The 19,432-nt window shown below is 42.3% G+C and overlaps 1 protein-coding gene across 1 annotated transcript; it reads right to left on the reverse strand.

The window, feature by feature from the left end:
* Nucleotides 1-80: 80 nt before the first annotated feature.
* LOC123170883 (uncharacterized) lies at nt 81-13,452 on the reverse strand. The gene is made up of 8 exons (XM_044588607.1): nt 13,139-13,452; nt 9,160-9,334; nt 9,007-9,073; nt 5,034-5,102; nt 4,498-4,640; nt 4,358-4,408; nt 3,609-3,633; nt 81-301 (listed from the first exon to the last, which is right to left on the reverse strand). The coding sequence occupies exons 1-8, from the start codon at nt 13,228-13,230 to the stop codon at nt 81-83; spliced, it is 843 nt and encodes a 280-aa protein (XP_044444542.1). The 5' UTR covers nt 13,231-13,452.
* Nucleotides 13,453-19,432: the final 5,980 nt, after the last annotated feature.

Raw genomic sequence — 19,432 nt, forward strand, 5'->3', positions numbered from 1 at the left:
GTTGAGGACGACGACACATGGTGGATGGTGGCCGGAGGTAGCCGAGTGCTGCTGCAGCTGCTACATGTCGAACTGACCATTTAGATGGCAATCGTAGTAGTACGTACATTAGCTCGTACTGGCACCATGGCGGTCCACTTTGCAGGAGGAGCTCCAACTACTTTCAGCGCCTTCTTCTTTGCCCTCACCTTCACACGCTGCAATTGCCCTTCTGCGGATGCAGCCTTCCTCACGGTCTTTGTTGGGCCTGGAGAGAACTCAAAGCTCTCCATGGCCTCATGTTGATCTATCATGGCAGCAACTGAACGGCAGAACATGCCAGAAGAGGCGGAGACAGCGGCAGTCAGGCAAGAGCATGGGGGACGGGCATGGGAAAGAGTACCAGATTGTGCAATTGTGCGGGCTTCGGGTAGGGATTTGGGTGGGTCTGGGTGTCGGAGTCCGATGTAGCAGATGTGAGGACTCCCCCAGAGCTCATCAATCCTGGTCTTGGATTTTGAACATCTAGACCAGGCTGATCCAATTTGGTGATCAAAGTTGGATGCCTAAAAGTGTCCAGACAGTTCGGTTCGGACATTTGCTAGGATTTTGGCGATCCACGTTGGAAATGCCCTAACAAGATATGGCTAGTCACGCAACCCCTTGTTGAGGTGCTAACATGTTACCCTACCAATCAATGAACCTCAAGTACAAGAGGGGGAGATTTGATCAAGAAACAAGCAACACAAATGTGCGGAAGGGTTTCGTTAGATAACCATTTATCAAGATAATTTTACAACTCATACCTTGATTGTGTACTGAAACTAAAAACAATATATGTAACACCCAGTAATACATGAAAGTGGCATGTAGAATATTAGTTTGTTTGGTTAAACTCGGGATAATTGGTGCTACTAAACAATAGCGTTACCAAATTTTCTCAAGTTTAGCCCAAAAATATTCTCAAGTTGCATTAATTATGGCATATAAATTGTGTAATAAATAAAATATTATCTTAGATTTTAATGGATAAATTATCTAATAATATCTACAGTAGTTAACATCATATGTTGAAGATTGTATGAAAGGGTATATGGTACATCACACCATGAGTTTTAGAAATTAAAAATGTTTAATAAATAGGGCAATTTTAGAATATCTAATTCACCTTGCATTAATTATGGCATATAAATCATGTAATAAATAAAATATTATCTTAGATTTTTAATGGAATAAATTATCTAATAATATCTACAGTAGTTAACATCATATGTTGTAGATTGTATGAAAGGGTATATGGTACATCACACCATGAGTTTTAGAAATTAAAAATGTTTAATAAATAGGGCAATTTTAGAATATCTAATTCACCTTGCATTAATTATGGCATATAAATCATGTAATAAATAAAATATTATCTTAGATTTTTAATGGAATAAATTATCTAATAATATCTACAGTAGTTAACATCATATGTTGTAGATTGTATGAAAGGGTATATGGTACATCACACCATGAGTTTTAGAAATTAAAAATGTTTAATAAATAGGGCAATTTTAGAATATCTAATTCACCTTGCATTAATTATGGCATATAAATCATGTAATAAATAAAATATTATCTTAGATTTTAATGGAATAAATTATCTAATAATATCTACAGTAGTTAACATCATATGTTGTAGATTGTATGAAAGGGTATATGGTACATCACACCATGAGTTTTAGAAATTAAAAATGTTTAATAAATAGGGCAATTTTAGAATATCTAATTCACCTTGCATTAATTATGGCATATAAATCATGTAATAAATAAAATATTATCTTAGATTTTAATGGAATAAATTATCTAATAATATCTACAGTAGTTAACATCATATGTTGTAGATTGTATAAAAGGGTATATGGTACATCACACCATGAGTTTTAGAAATTAAAAATGTTTAATAAATAGGGCAATTTTAGAATATCTAATTCACCTTGCATTAATTATGGCATATAAATCATGTAATAAATAAAATATTATCTTAGATTTTTAATGGAATAAATTATCTAATAATATCTACAGTAGTTAACATCATATGTTGTAGATTGTATGAAAGGGTATATGGTACATCACACCATGAGTTTTAGAAATTAAAAATGTTTAATAAATAGGGCAATTTTAGAATATCTAATTCACCTTGCATTAATTATGGCATATAAATCATGTAATAAATAAAATATTATCTTAGATTTTTAATGGAATAAATTATCTAATAATATCTACAGTAGTTAACATCATATGTTGTAGATTGTATGAAAGGGTATATGGTACATCACACCATGAGTTTTAGAAATTAAAAATGTTTAATAAATAGGGCAATTTTAGAATATCTAATTCACCTTGCATTAATTATGGCATATAAATCATGTAATAAATAAAATATTATCTTAGATTTTAATGGAATAAATTATCTAATAATATCTACAGTAGTTAACATCATATGTTGTAGATTGTATGAAAGGGTATATGGTACATCACACCATGAGTTTTAGAAATTAAAAATGTTTAATAAATAGGGCAATTTTAGAATATCTAATTCACCTTGAACCACTAAAATGATAGGGTATGACCACCCAAATATAACAATGATAATGGTCCTTTGATTGTTGTTTAATAAAATCTTATTTTATCAAATAATAATCCACGTAAGATATTGAAACAGAGAATAGCTAGAGATAAGTGGCAGTAGGGAATAAATTTATGTTTAATATAAAGGGAGAACATGTTGGTGACCTCAAGTTTGACGAGGAATGCCTGAAAAATATTATACCAAGATGACAAAGGTGACTCTGGGTGAAGAGAATCTTGATATAGCAGCAATGGATTTTCCAGAATTTGGGAACTGCAACATGTTCTGAGTGGAATGATAAATAGAGGTGAGTGATCAGCGGTTAAAAACCCATCCATGGGTGCTCTTTCGGGATGCAATGCCTATATTGGATAATGGGAAGCCCCTTCTTGGGTCATTTCTTCCACGCGCTTTCATGATCTGTGTGAGGACGAAATCTACTCTCACACACCACTTTATGATGAGGATGAGGTGCTAATACCGCCAGCTCGACATGGAGTCCTATTTATTAGGTATAGGTGACTAATGAAGAAGAGGCGTTCCTGAATTCCCTCAGCTCGCACTGTAAAGAATTTGATAGGACGGAAAAGGAAGAGTTTATTTCCCCGAGGTGAGTGACCTTTATAGTCTAAGCTTGTTTTCGCTCTGTTTTTTGGGTCAATCCAGTTGCCATCACTAATGTTGTGGATCACTCATTGTCTGCTTCAACAATTCTGCAGGAAAAGAAGACAAAGCAAAGAAGCAAGCGAAAATGAATGAGGTGTGTTATGAGCAGCAAGGGCCTAGGGACCGGTGACAAAGCATTTGGAGTGCCGAAGCTACCTGGATGGGAGCCTCTCTGGTCGACGTACTTCGGCATGCGATTGAGTACCTTATCCCCACTTTAATCCTTCTAGGTGTGATTTGTTGGTTGTGGTACGAACGCATATGTTTACCTAACTCTTCGGGTTTGGGGGTTCAAGCTAGCAAGTGTGCGGCCGTGATGACATTGGTAGTGACTGGTTTTTGCATTTACCTTTTGTTGTAGCGAACTCTGGTTTCTGCTCAATGAAATCAGGGTGCAAACCACTTTCCGCAAAAAAAAAAGGAAAAACGAACTTACAATGCATCAACTTTGGAAAGCAGAAAGAACGAGAACCTAGTCAGGTAAAGCTTGTTAGTTGTTAAAAATAGGTCCATCTCAAACAAACAAAAAATTCTCTCAATGACACTGTAAGTGCGTTTTCCTGTCGGTGTATAAGGAAATAACAAGCTACCTGAGTATGGATCTTGGGGAGAGTGAACATTAAAATGTTTCTGATGACAATTTATATATTTACAAGTGGGTTGTCATGTTTGCACCATCTTGAACAGCAGCGTATGCACAGACAACAAACCTTGCGCCTTGCTGGTTCCAATTTATTTCTCCCTCCCTCCCTAGCCATTAGTATTTCTACATAATTACTATCTTCCAAATTAGTACGAGGCAAATAAGTAGGTGGAGTCGCATCCAGCCGCTTCAGTCCTCCATTGCATCCTGCTGGTTCGGTAATGGTGTTGCATGCTGAGAACCTTGTCTTCTTTTTGGCTGAAAAAATGTTTCGGCACGCGGATCATCTTTGAAGCGCCTTCTCATTTGCTCCAAAAAACTTGGATCATCTAGGCATTAGAGTGAATGAATCCACAAGCAGGGAATAATCAGTCAAGTAACGAACCATGCTAGTAGAATGACACTATCCGCAAAAGGCATACTATACTATATATTACCGCGTATATATGCTTTACCCGAGCCTCCTCTTTAGCTTGCAGCCTAGCTTCCTCCTCCTCGGCGTCCAACTGTAAAAAGAAGGGTGATGCATCTAAGAAACAGTTAAGCAATAAAATATCAGACAAACTCAGACACACCATAAAATAAATCATCATACATTCTCATCAGAGCCGCTATATTGTATAGTAGTGTCACCGCCATACGGCAAATATGGATCTAAGTGACCACCAGAGAATTCATCAGCATCATTAGGGTGCTTCAGGTTTACCCTTTTGTTATACGTACAACCACGGCAGTGACCTTCATTCAGTAAAGAAGACAGGAGATAAATCATTTAACTACCAAATAGCCAACCAGGAACAAACACATAACAGTAACTGAATAGCTGAAACGTAAAGAGACGTGTACAATAAGTCACTACTATACATGGCTTTGCATGAACCACTTTGCAGAGTTTTAAGTAGCCTTAGCGAGTTTTGGGGGCACTCGGCAAATAAGATAATTCCAATAGTTACTATACATGGCTGTGCATGAACCAGCTTGAGATATTAAAATTGTAAGTATAATGAATAGATGAAGGGAAACATAACAAAGGGCAATCAAACGGCAATATGAGGCACATTTACATGTAACATACAATTTCAAGTTGGCACGGCCCCAGCAAAATGTATCTAAGGTAAGAGTATAAAATACCATTATCATTCGGTTTAAGCATGTAGAAACAGCTGAGCACAAACTCCGTATCACTAGTGCAGAACCGGCCTTTATCACCGGTTCGTAAGGGCCTTTAGTGCCGGTTCTGCAACCGGCACTATGGAGTGGAGACTAAAGCCCCCCCCCTTTAGTACCGGTTTGGCACGAACCGGCGCCAACGTGCCACCACGTGGCACGAGCCAGGCCCGGGTGCGTGTAGGACATTAGTACCGGTTGGTAACACCAACCGGTACTAAATTTTTGGGTGTGTTTTGGTTTTAATTTTTATTTTTCCTTTAGTTTTGTGTTTTCAATTTAATTTAGTGATTGTTTTACATTATAATGAGTTGTTAAATCATTAGGTGAAAGTACCGCAGATTAGTTTCGACTGGATGCATGTGGATCCTAGCTAAGTGATCAAATATATGCCATATCCATATTACCTAGATCATGATCTAGGTAATATGGATGGATATGGCATATACTTGATCACTTAGTGATCTAAGTAATATGGATATGGCATATACTTGATCACTTAGCTAGGATCCATCCAGTTGAAACTAATATGCGGTTTCTTTCATAAATGATATAATAACTCATCATCATCATCATCATCATCATCATCATCATCATCATCATCATCATCATCATCATATTATAAGCGTTCATAACACCACAAAAGCAAATCACTCTTTGAGATTAAGTTCAGGACGAAGAACACGGACACGCATGAGAGGACAACAAGTACTAAGAGCATGATAACTAGCTAAATCACTCCTGCTGCTCTCTCTCTCTCTCTCTCTCAGGTAAAATAGCATAGAACATGTATAGCTCTCCTGATTCATCATATTGGAGCATGCAGATGAACCTGTCTCCTAATCGTGGGATGCGCTTCTGATTGCTGCCCCTTAGTACTTCTCTGCGATCGTTAACAATTTTGCTCCAATCTTTCATTATTAAGCATTCATCGCTTTCAGAAATCCTGAATGCACTCATGTGCACTGTAGGATATCTTGGCCGTAAGCTAACAATTGACATGCGACCTTTAGTCTCGATCCACTGAGGCACAACTGTCATCGGGAGTCCCTGTTGAAGAACATCGTATAGTAATTAATATACTTAGTAATGAAATTTTAGCTTGAAAAATAATGTATGCAAAAGATGCACTGAGGACTAATAGTAAAAATCTTACTATCTTTCCTAAATACATGTGACCATAGTTCAATACGATCACTATTGGTCGCACGTTTTGAGTACTAAGATTTTCAAATTCAGGAAAATGATTTCTTTTAACAGCATCAAGATCCTCAAGCCATGAAACATAATGACTTATCTCCTCGCAGTTTAGTTCAGCTCCGGGACAGTAGTAGGTCCTGTCTACCAAGCGCCGGACATGTTTGCTTGAATGGAAATAAGCTGTCAATAGAAATTAGTTGTGAACTATTTTTGAATAAACAATATCAAAGACATAAATATGGTTGAGAAACTCACATAATGGTAGAACTGGAGGCGTCTGCACATCGACCCAGATGTCTCTATTACCTTCAATATCATCTTCCGGACGAATATCAAAGATGATAACCATATCAGGCTCAAATGCATAAGCCTTGCATAGTGCTTGCCAAGTTTTGCATTCGAAATAGGTGTACGTGTCTGCATTGTATAATTTGACGTTGAAAGTATAACCATGCTCGGTCTTCAGGTAAACTCTCTTTACCTTCATAGTTTCCATAGCACTGAAACCTATCTTATCCAAGACAAAAATTCTTGCATGGCAGGGGATGCGCTAGTAGAATAGTGAAAATTTAAAATTATAAGTTAAAGCAAATGAAGCATATATAAGTCATGCTTAATTACGAAAAAAGACTTGTCGTTGTGACTTACTGTATCCACTTCGAAGGTCTCATCCAGCTTGATGCTGAAGCGCCTATCATCAACAAGGAAATTTCTGTCGCACAGGCCGCGCTGGTCTTCACAGAATTCGCACTTAATGAAATCTTTTTCGTCGTCAGACGACATTTCCTATGTTCATATAGGTGAAACATTAAACACTTACTAGTTCTATTAATTCAACCAATTCAACTAATTCAACTACTTCTATTAGTTCAACTAGTTCTATTAATTCAACTAATTCAACTAAGCATTTAATAAAAATAAACGTCTTCTATTAATTTTCTTACTAAAATAAAGTAGCTAGTTCCATATAGTAATATTTTAATTAGATCATCAAATCTCAGATATCTAAAATTTCTTACTAAAAATAAACTAGTTCTATTAATTCAACTAAGAATTTACTAAAAATAAACTAGTTCTATTAATTTTCTTACTAAAATATATAAAGTAGCTATATATATAGTAATATTTTAATTAATTCATCAAATCTCATATACCTAAATTTTCTTACTAAAAATAAACTAATTCTACTAATTCAACTAAGCATTTACTAAAAATAAACTAGTTATATTAATTCAACTAGTTTAAATAAACTCATATACCTAAATTTTCTTACTAAAAATAAACTTGTTCTATTAATTTTCATACTAAAAATAAACTAGTTATATTAATTCAACTAGTTCAAATCTCATATATATACCTAATTAATATCTAGCTAATTCTCTAAAATTGACATTAATATTTAACATATTTTCCATATAATTCATCTAACATTAACATTCTAACATTCTTATCTACGTAATTATCTAACATTAATCTAAACAACAGAAAACAGAAAATAAGTAAAAACAATATGTGTGTGTGTGTGTGTATGTGTGTGTGTGTGTACGAGCGGGGGGCGGCGGCATACGGGCGGCGCCGCGAGACGGCGATGCGACGGGGACGGCGCGACGATGAGCGGCAGGCCGAGGGCGACGGCGCGATTGAGACGGCGACGTGGTACGGAGCGGCGGCGACGGGCGGCGGGGGCGACGGTGGTGACGGCGCCGACGGGCGGTGACGGCGACGATGGGCGGTGAGGGCGACGGCGGTGACGGCAACGACGGGCGGCGGGGGCGAGGGCGCGCGGCGGGGGCGGCGAGGGCGGCGGCGATGTCGCGCGAAGTAGTTGGAGAAGAAGTGGTGGTCGATGAAACTGGATTTTTCGTAAGTGCCATATATATAGGAGGGGCCTTTAGTACCGGTTGAAGCCACCAACCGGTACTAAAGGCCAATTTTCGCCAGGCCAAGGGGCGGGAAACTGCCCCTTTAGTACCGGTTCGTGGCTCCAACCGGTACTAAAGGCCCCCCTTCAGTACCGGTTGGAGCCACGACCCGGTACTAAAGGTGTGCGCTGGCGCAGGAGCGGTGCGGGCAAGTTTAGTCCCACCTCGCTAGCCGAGGGGCGCCCGCACCAGTTTAAAAGCCCCGGCGCGGCTGCCGTCTCGAACTCCTATCTATAGCAGGCTTCTGGGCCTAACTCTGGCGCGCTGCCCGTTGAGCCTGCTGGCCCTTCTGGGCCTGTATTTGCAAACCCTAGGGTTGGCAGGCCCAGCTAAGCAACGTGCAGATGAGCATTGCGCCTCTCCTTCATCGTCTCTGCACTCAGGGCTTATAAACCGCTCCTAGTGCCTCTCTCTTCGCGAGGTGGGACTAAAAAACAGCTTACTAAGAAACTATAGTACCGGTTCATGGCACGAACCGGTACTAAAGGTGCCCGTGGGGCCCCAGCCTGACCACAGCCTGACGCAGCATCATTAGTACCGGTTCGTGACACGAACCGGTACAAAAGGTTGCTCACGAACCGGTACTAATGATCTCCGCCCGCCTAGCCGTTGGAACCGGCACTAATAGACACATTAGTGCCGGCTCAAAATCAAACCGGCACTAATGTGCTTCACATTTGACCCTTTTTCTACTAGTGTATACTGTCCTCCGATACGTCGTGTGACTTCGGCCAAGAACAGATTGCCGGTGCCACTGTGAAATTCATCATCTCCTTTAGTCCTTGCGGTGAAATTTAGATGATAGTACCACTTACAGTTATGGGGTCTGCCCTCACAAATTGATCGGATGCACATAATATCTTTGAGTTCATACGCAAGGTTCTAAAACAGGAAGCATGAGTGCATAAGTATTGTTACATGAGTAGACAATAAAGGGAGTGAGAGTGCACGGGAGAAAGAGAGCAAACCCCCAAAAGATTGTGGTCTTCATTATATTTGTCCAGTAGAGCTTGAACCAATAGGCGTGTATGATTAATCCTTTCCGGATCTACTGATGACTTTGAAAGCTTCTTCCTTGTGCCATCAGGCCAGTAAAGAGCATGTCGTACAGCTTTCTCCATCAAGGAAAGGTCAGCTAGGCACCTAATTTAGACCAAGCATTCTATTTGATTCAACGCTAAATACATCTATTTGAGCGACATTTAATATTGGACGGAGGGATTAGATTGTATTGGAGTACTTTTGAAAAATGGGAACTACAAAGTGACACAAATTATTCTGTCAATGATACAGGTCAGACATAAGCAGGACATAAGGTTAGGGTCAATTAGTTTTGAATAGGCATCAAACAGCTACCATGTCTCTTGAGTTAGTTCATGGTATTTCGTGGTAGTAATCATGGTAGCAGTGATCAATAAACACTACACTAAACTGAACTTTTTACATGCCTGGAAGTCTAAGTTCTCAATGCATTGTCTATATATATGGGGTTCCTTTTAAAGACACCATGTTCATCCACATCATCCAATTTGTATTTTCTGAATGGAAAATATCAACGGCCAAAACCTTACACCAAAGAAGTGTCGCTCTGTTTCCATATTAATAATGCTGAAGTACATGTTTCCATATATTTTCCTTCTATAGCATGGTCTTATGTTGATGGTGCTTTCTCTACACCAAGCATACATGTCATGCAACAACGTCACCCAGGCAGGAGTTGTTCATACTTTTGTGCTACTTTCAAAAGTTCTAACTTCTGTGGGGGGTAATTAATTAACTTATTGTTAAGATGCTACATACATGTGCATGCCCTTGTTTATCTTCTAAATTACATGATATCTATTAGAAGCCCATCTGATTCTCCCATAATATATTGACCGAGGAATAAGAAAAAAAAAGTATTAGGTACCCTGATTAATATAGTTGTCTTACACTCTTCGTAATCAGTTAAGTTGTCATGCATCATATTGTATTTATCATTTTCATCCTTTACTAATATATGATTATGCCTATGTCTACACTGACTGCAGTCTCCCTGCAAAGAAAATGTTAATTTTTGTTGAAAAATGTATGCTTGTGTTGTTCTCCGTGACACATCTCTCAATCAGTTTTTAAGTGATAGGAAGGAACACAAGATCAATCCTCGCTCAAAAAAACATGCCTAGAACTGACAAGGGAAATAAATTCTCAAGTGTCGAAGGTAACTATGGATCGGAGGTACATTGGCCATCTTCAATGCAAGAATGCTTATGCAAACTCTTAAAGAGAACAATACAAGTGTCCACGTAAGGATAATACCTCAAATGCAAACTACTATTCTAGGGGTGCTTACAAAACTGAAAGGCACTACGAATAAATGCTGGGCATTGGGTTAGGAATAAGGGTATGGTTGGATGGCGACCAAAATCAGCCATACCAACTGTCGGATCATAGCCAAAATTTTGGCTCTTGTTTAGATGGTTGCCAATATTTTGGCATTCCCTCTAGCCAACTCTAGTTCACTTTCTTGCCAACATTGGCCAAAACATGGGCAACCGAAACCTTAACAAAAAAATTGGCTAGCCAAATTTTGCTAAGTCTGGCTGGGGCTCAAACCCAATCCCAAACAAGCTAAATGATTGGGATTTTGACCCTAACACTCAGCTTTAAGTGCCTCATTTGGAGATGGGTTATACCGAAAAAGGCTTTCGTCCCGCTTTATATATAAAGCAATGACCAACAACAAACCGGTACAAACGGACGCCACCACAACACACGCACACACCCAAGGCAAGATACATAGGTGCTGAGCGCAGCGACACCACCCCAAGCACTACAAGAGAAGTCGGGGCCTCGACCGTGAACACGCCACCGCGAAGAGGTGAAGCCGTATACGACGAACCGTGGGCTTCAAGGCGGCGCCTTCAGGAAGGAAACGACACCGGAGCGCCGACACCGCCCGACCCGAGGGTCAAAGTTTCCCCTGGAGCAACACGACGGGCAATGATGGCCGTGACGACGCCTTTAATAAGGGAACGAGTTTCGCCGCCGCCGGTCTGTCCGAAGAAAGAACAGGTTTTCACCCCGGCCAAAATTCACCGCCACCGGACGCCACACCCCGGCGACCATGGCGCCCACACGACCATGGTCAACGGGCAGCACCAAGCCACGGGCTCTGCCCATGAGCACCGCGACACCACCATCAGGGCCGCCGCCCCGGCATCCAAGACCTCGACGCCACCTCACCTGCCACCCATCGCTACCCCAACCAAAGAGATGAGCGGAAAGGCCCCACCTTTAGCACTCCTGAGCTGCCCCCAGAGCCGAGACCCACTAGGCCGGCCAAAACTGGCCTCCATCGGCTCGTCCTGCCGCCGGGCGCGAGATGAGCTCGGTCCTGCTGCCGGGCGCGAGACGAGTCGGTCCCGCAGCCGGGCGCGAGACGAGTCCGGTCCTGCTGCCGGGCGCGAGACGAGTCGGTCGTGCTGCGGGGTGCGAGACGAGTCCGGTCCTGCTGCCGGGGCGAGACAAGTTCGGTCCTGCTGCCGGGCGCGAGACGAGCGATGGACCGCAACCGGGGAGGGCCAACCCTTTGAAGAAGGTAGTGCCCGAACGAAGAGGAGAGGAATCGAAGGTCAACGGGGGCGCTCACCGACAGGCCGACGCTGAAGAAGTCCGGCCGTCGCCGTGAAACGTCCCCGACCACCGCCGTGAGTCACCAGCAAGCCGTGGCAGCCCACATCCACGCCGGGGCCCCGAGGAATTGCTCTGAGCCCCCCGCTGACGGCCATGGGCCAGATCCGAGGAGCAGGCCGGCAACCACCGCTGCCTTCTCCCGAAGCCGCTACCATGACGAGCCCTGGCTCCCGCCGTGCGCCACCAGCCGGGTCCCCGGCGATAGATCCGGCCGGATCTGGCCGGAAACCGGCTCGCCCGCTACGTCCTGCACTGCTGCCGCGCCAGCTCCACCGCCACCATGAGAGCGCCCACCACTGCGAGGCCCTCCACGCCACCACCATGAACCAGCAGCCCCGCCGCCGGACCATGTAGCCACGCCGCCGCGCCCCCCATAGAGCAGCGCCGCCGCCCGAGCAAGGCGCCCCGCGCCGCCGCCGCCCGAGCAGGGAGAGACGAGACCCCGCCGCCGCCAACACCAAACGGGCTTCGCCCGCCGGTGCGAACTGGCGGCGGCGAGGGAGGACGGCGAAGGGAGGGGGGCCGGCCGGCGGCGCACTAGGGTTTCCCCCCGGTCGCCCGCAGGGACGACACGGGAGGAGGAGGAGGAGCTGGATATGTAGTCGGATATGGGTTATGGTGTGCTTGAAGTTGAGAGTGGCAAAGTTACTTGTAGTAGGATCTATGAAACAATAAATTCATCTGTTGCCTGTTGGTCACTTCCAACACACTAAAAATAGAAGCCCTCGCATTTCTGAAGGCCACTGCTAGTTTAAGAAAAAACAGTACTCATCTTTTGTTATCAGATCTCCAACTTAGTACGCTTGCACCTCAGAGTAGTGACCAGTGAAAGGAACTTATTATTCTGGCTATTACGATTGTTTACCTGAAGAAACAGAGCTATGGGGCCGAGCCTGACAAAAAGTTAACGAATTGCGCAAGTTTTTTTTTTTAAATTACAAGTCATGTGATTTTTTGTACTCTGTTAACTTTTAGTATACAAAGCTAAGCTAGAACTCACTCACAAGACACAACTACAGATACTAAATGTTTTCTTAACCTCAACAGATCCCCACAAAAGGAATTTAACCAACTTGTCAGCTTAGTCTACTTTGGGGGCAATTGTCCTTTTCCTGATTCGTGTTCTCGGAACCCTGATAATTTTTTTCTGGCCTACTCACAGAAGCATATGGCTATTCGATTTATTTTTTAATATTATGAACTGCAAATGTAAAGAGACAGAATAGGAGAAATACACTGATGGAGATCTAGAGCGAAGTAGGGAAACTTTACACTGTCTTATCCCGCAGGTCATCAAGATGGCGAACAATAGCATCATCAGCCTCCTGTAAGCTCTGAAATGGCCCACCAATAGGAGGATACATATGAACAGATCCCTCACGGTCAGTTCTGAGGATAAATGTCTTGGCCCAACCACAAGGTCTCCGAGACGTAATGAGTGGCCCAGGACCCGGAGACCAGCGGCCTCCAATCTTATCATGAGATACTGCATCCACCTGCAGAGAGGAAGACGATTCCACCAAAATGTTGCAGTGTCGTCGAGAGCCTCCTTCAACGGTGAGACATCTGCTGCCTCTCGCGGCATCTGCCCATCGTCGTGAGCTGCCGACGGCTCCGGGCTCCTGAAGTGGAACAGACAGAAATACAGGATCATTGGGTAGAGCACCAGTTTATGTCGACTTATACGAGATGAATAACCCGGAGGAGGGGCGAGCAATCGGCCAGAAATCTGAATGAAACTACGCAATGATCTAGGAGTATGTGTTACGAGAACCCTCCCTTTGCAATTGCGACCCGCAAGCAGCCAAATTATCCCCATCTATTCTATGCTCGATCGCGACTGGACCAGGAACAGAAAACGGGTGGTAAATCGTGACATGGAGGGAGGTGTGGCAGTGGCCATACCGTGTAGCCAGCAGGCCGCCGCGGCGTTCCATCGGGGCGGCGAGGCGCACTTCCGCGTCCACGTCCTGGCGGTTGGCCATGGAGGTTCGGTTGGCTTGGTGGGGGTGGAAGAGGTACCGGCACTAGGATCTGGGTATTTTCTTTACCAAAAGGGCTCCTGCGTTGCGACAGGAGAAAAAAAATCATAATCTTCAATGGGCATGATTACATTTTGTTACATCACCAAGATACACTATCACTCATAATTTCATGAAATCATGAACATTTTTTTAAACTCATGAACATATTTGAAATCATGAACACATTTCAAATTCATGAACACTTTTACAAATTTTCAAACATTTCCTAGAATCAAGAACATATTTCGAATTCATGAACACTTTAGAATTTGTTTTCAAAATGTCGAACATTTATTGAATAAGTAAACATTTTTAATTAAAATGCAAACATTATTTGAATCCACAAACGTTTTATGATTTATTAAATATATTGTTTTTGCAGAATTCTCATTATTTTTTAAAAAATTGGAATTTTTTTGAAGTCCCAAATTATTTAAAGTAGAAAAAACAAAAAACAAAATATAAAAAACTGGCTGCCCAGAATGGACCGGCCAAAACGGGCGCGCTGCGTCTTCTGCCAGCGCGCGGAGCGCAATATAGGAAGTTTGTACTGCTGGGTTGGCCCACGCGGGAGATTTCCGTGTGTGAAACATTTTTTTATCACTTGTAAATGACATTGGTGGGTAATGTTTTGGAACTTTGGGGCAATTTTCGTTACGTACCGCAAGAAGTAATAACCCCTTTATTATTAGGTATAGATTCGTTTGGCCGAGAAGAGGAGATCGGGGGATTTTTTTAACAATTTGATAAAATGCCACACTTTTCCTCCTGCTTTGACTCAATGGCACACCTTTCTTTTTATTGGATGCGCTGATGTGGCGTTGACAACTGGGCCGACCAGAGGGTAACGCAGCGGCATCGAGCGGAGGTCCAAGCCACCGGTGTCTGACTGCTGGGGCGCTTGAAGGGGCGGCACCTTTTCTCTTCGGCCGGCGAGGGAGCGGTTGTAGCACGGTAAGATGGGGTAGACAGGCGGAGTGCCGGGGAGCCATGCTTCGATGCGACATTGGTGGGACAGGCGGTGCGCTGGGGAAGAGGCACGGCGAGGAGAGCGAGGCGGCGGCGCTGTTCTGTCTTGGAGGTTCTGGTCGCTGTCTCTCTAGTGAGGTTCGATCGAACCAGTAACCGGGTCAAAGCGATCGAAGGGTAAAATCGTCCTACAAATTTTTACGTGCGGGCCTAAACCTAAAAGTTGAACGAAAAATCCAGTTTGTGCCATTTTATTTAGCCATGAATCAAAAGTATGCCATTTTATACAATAAAAACAAAGATGTGTCATTGTGTCAAAGTAGGAGGAAAAGCACAAGAACTGGTATCTCATATTTACTAGTAGAATGCCCGTGCGTTGCCACGGGCCGACAAATGATCTATCACAAGCCCTTCAAATACAATTGTTCAGTCATTGCATTATTACTTCACTATGTCGTCACCCCACTCCAAATCCACCTAGTGTTCCCTTCAAGTCTATCAAATTATTGAGTTCCATCATCCCTAACAAATGCACCAACCGATGAATACATGCCGTTTGGCTTCATATCTACATTGCCACCCAGCCCAAATTCGCATATGTTTTCTCCAAGTTCGCCAAATTTTCATAGGCATTTCCATCATCTCTAACTTTGAATGTCTTCCAGCATTCGTGAGCCTGTCCCTCCTAAAAGTTCTGACAAATTGAACAATTTTTCCATACAATTTAGAAAATGTTATACATAAAAAACCATCCCAAATTTCTCTCATTTTTCTTTTTTAAGCATTGCATGAGAGTTGACAGTTCCACTCGTATGAACCCTCCTACGCCAGGATTAAAATCACTCGTACAAAGGAAAATAGCTAGAATAGTATCATATGCACATAATGATCAAGGTGTAGCACTTGTGTTGTCGAATTAGCTGTTATAAAAACAATTTGTTTTGGCTTTTGTCCACTACAAATCCCATGAACAAAGTTCTTCTCACTTGAATTGACGACTCATGCGGCATATTTCTATTCTATTATGCAAATTATTGCATGTATCGTCGTCCCTCTATCTGGCTACTACGAAACCACTTCATGACAGAGCATCCAGTCTCTGCTCTCTGCACTCCCCTTTTTCTCTCACATGCTCGTGTTCCCTGCCCTTTCCATTGACACCACAACTTTCACCAAGTAGGCGATCCCTGCTCTCTGCAAACAAGACTTTCCTGGATAACATACCAACGCGATAATGCTTCCCTCGTCGGCCGATAGTTGAAGATACAATGGAATGACAAAGTGTGGATAAAGAAATCCAGAAAAGCAAGGTATGGGTATTTACATTCTCTTTCCAATAGGGAGCATATTAAAAAAAAGTTAGCATAGCTAATACCGTTGCTCACATCTAACTCTCTGTGTCAGCTTAAATTCTGGATATCACAAATAGCTCGGGGTGGCGTTCATGATGGTCTCAATATGTCAGATAGTTGGCAATTGCCTGAACCATTTCAGCCTTCTAAATCTCTCACGGTCCACACAGGAGGAGCGTTTCCCAATGACTGAAGAAAACATGGAAAAGTGAACAGCACAAGTGCATAAATTTCTTTAATTACAAACCTTGAAATTGAAGGCCACTACTATTTCAACCGAAGGGAAATTTCCAATGATCTAATTTCATAATATTGGTCCAAACAAAGCTTTTTACCATCCTCAATATGTGTTTAACTCCTTGTTGAGAAAATATGTACGTTGGCATCCCCTAACAGATTACTTTTAAGATGAAAAATCAATAATATTTCAAAATATTCCTTTCACCATGCTAAATCCCTTCCTATTCTCAAGTTTTCACCGCCGCATAGGCAATAAACACACATCTTGCGAACAGTTAATTATCAAGTAGAAACAGAAATAGAATTCCCGAAACAACCACAATCATGTCAATCCTAAAAAAAAATAGAATATTGTTACTATCTTGCTATTACTAAGCTTGCGGTTGCACTTGAGAAAACGGTGGCAATAAGGGCCGAGGAAACAGTTACTTAAAACAAATTATACACTTATGTATACGGAAAGAGAAACCAGACTTGTCAATATGATGTTGGAGTCAAACTGGGTTTCTTCTCTCTAGTAATTTCTTCCTGGAAAGATGATAAAGTAACTCATGTCTGCTAAAATACAAACATGTGGATCAATAGATAATAAAATGACAATGAAAGTTATACCAAACTCGCAAAAGAGATGTTAACCTCAGAACCTTTACTGGATGGTTGGTGCACGGGGCAGCATGACAGAACCGGGAAGTGAGCTGGGAGCGGACGGTCGATCTGGCTGTTCATTGCGTCGTGCTATAGTCTTTTTGTCCAAATATTTACATGTTTAATTGAATCGACACCTGCCAAAGTAAGCACGAATAAATGGAAGGAGTATCAGACGCGATTCGGTTTTAAGTGCTAAGAAATAAAAATTAACGTGGGAGGCAGCAGCGGCGGCAGAAAAAAGCAAAGCCCCAGGCAGCCTGTGGGGCACCGAAGCACTGTAGCTACAGTGTTGCTACACTACCCAAAGGAAGTGCATCTCACACCCCAGGCAAAGACCCGGGCTGCCTGGGGCCTGTCTCCGCCATTGGTGGGAGGGGTGGTGGGAGGTGAGACGAAGATAAACCGGACGAAAATTAACCAGACAAAAAAAACTGTGGAGAAATTTCATCGGCAAATCAGCGAAGAGTTACTTGACATCATAGTTGAATGTCCATGCATTACAACAAAATATATATATTACTATGATGACCAAAGGCGTAAGAAAAACGAAAATCAAGCATAACCAAATAATTCCTCAACTATTGCCAAAAAAATCTCGCAACATAGAAATGAAAGAAATCGCAGCATGATTATTATGAACTTAGTTGCTGAACACATGGATGATTTAACTTTTTGTCGTTGGTATGGTAAGTAAGTATAATGTTGTAAAATTTATTACCTCATGAGATCAACATATTCGAAGACATCAGGCAACTCCAGTTATATGAAATTTAGACAACCCTAAATGACATACAACTGTGCAATGTTCACATTGCTCGACCAATTTGAGATCAATCTTAACTGAAGCCTGCCTTTGACTAATTCTCTACAAACAGAAAAACATCGAGAGAAATCAGTGCAACTTCTCTGAAACAAACTACACAAAAATAGACACAACAACATCACCTCGCTCGTTTGACACCCCCCCCCCCCCCCCCCCCCCCGGCCTGGGAAGCTACCCTCCTATCTTGTGATCCACAGGAAAAGAACAAAATCAAAATCATATATTATCTCACAAAAATGCACCTAACTGAATATGAAGCAAAGATGAAAAGATCCATCACACCCATACTATTCGATCCGGGATAATGAGTTCAAAAGATTGCCGTCGTTGTAGACCATCCATTGGCACAAGCACATGACATAGTATGCTATCCCATCCTTGATGCAAGTATCGCTTTCAGTAATTCACTCTTGATTGGTGGTTGCATCACCGGCGTCGCTCTGCTCACAATTCAAGTCGCCCTCGTTGTTGCCGACCGGCCTCGTAGATCTCATCTAGGTTCTCCTCCCCGCCATCGCAGAGGGAAATAGTTGAGTGGCACTCTCGGTTCTCATGACGCTGCTGTCGTCGTTCTACCAGCACATTGCACCACCGGCTTGTTGCTCACCGCTGGAGCACATCATGGTGGCTTCTCTAACGTATTATTGGCTATGGTTGTGGCTCTGGCCCAGCTGATAAGGCCACACGCCGCTGCCCTTGATGGTGCATCTCTTGCCATCGTTGTCCCTGCCCGTGCATTGCGAGAGATCTAAACAATACTAATACATGTTCACAAACCTGAAAAAACATCATCCTATTTGTAAAATCCTTCCAAATTGGTAGGGTTGTTTTTGTAAAATATCACAATTTACCTCAGACGCGTCAGATGTCGATCATATGGTCAGAAATGACATATTGCATCACCAACTCCATCTTTTATTGATAATAAATGAAAATAATAGCTATGGTGTTGATGATATAGCGCCGACTCTGCACGATCTAAAGATCCATAAAAAATTCTGCGCAGAAAATCATAAATAGGAAAAAGGTCAGATTATAAGTATATATCTGAACCTTAAAGAGATGTCTGACTCTTTTAGTAATCAGAGTTATAATGCTTCTAGATAGAAGTTTGTACATTTGTTTTATCCACAAAAAATATGGACCACCATCAAGAACATTTTTTCACGTGGGCGATGAGCTTGCTCGAACCTGCAAAAAAGGAATGGCCGTATGCATCACTCTGATGCAGAGGCCGGGGAGCCCCCCTTTTTGAAAAAAAAAACTTTGAGGTTGCTCGAACCTACATAACCATTTGACAAAAAACAGCTTATCTGCTTACTAATCCCTAGATGAACTCTAGACATAAACAAACTCTGTATAGTAAGCAATTAGATGCAGAGCCTTTTTAACAGTAGGCCAGGTGATGAAAGGCAAGGATGAATATTATCTGGTGCAGACTCCATCGCACGAGGCTTCAAGAACGTTGTGGTCAACCACTTTTTTTGCCGTGGAAGGCAGCAGCTTCCCC

Source organism: Triticum aestivum, chromosome 7D, assembly GCF_018294505.1.
Source record: "Triticum aestivum cultivar Chinese Spring chromosome 7D, IWGSC CS RefSeq v2.1, whole genome shotgun sequence".
Taxonomy (NCBI): Eukaryota; Viridiplantae; Streptophyta; class Magnoliopsida; order Poales; family Poaceae; genus Triticum; species Triticum aestivum.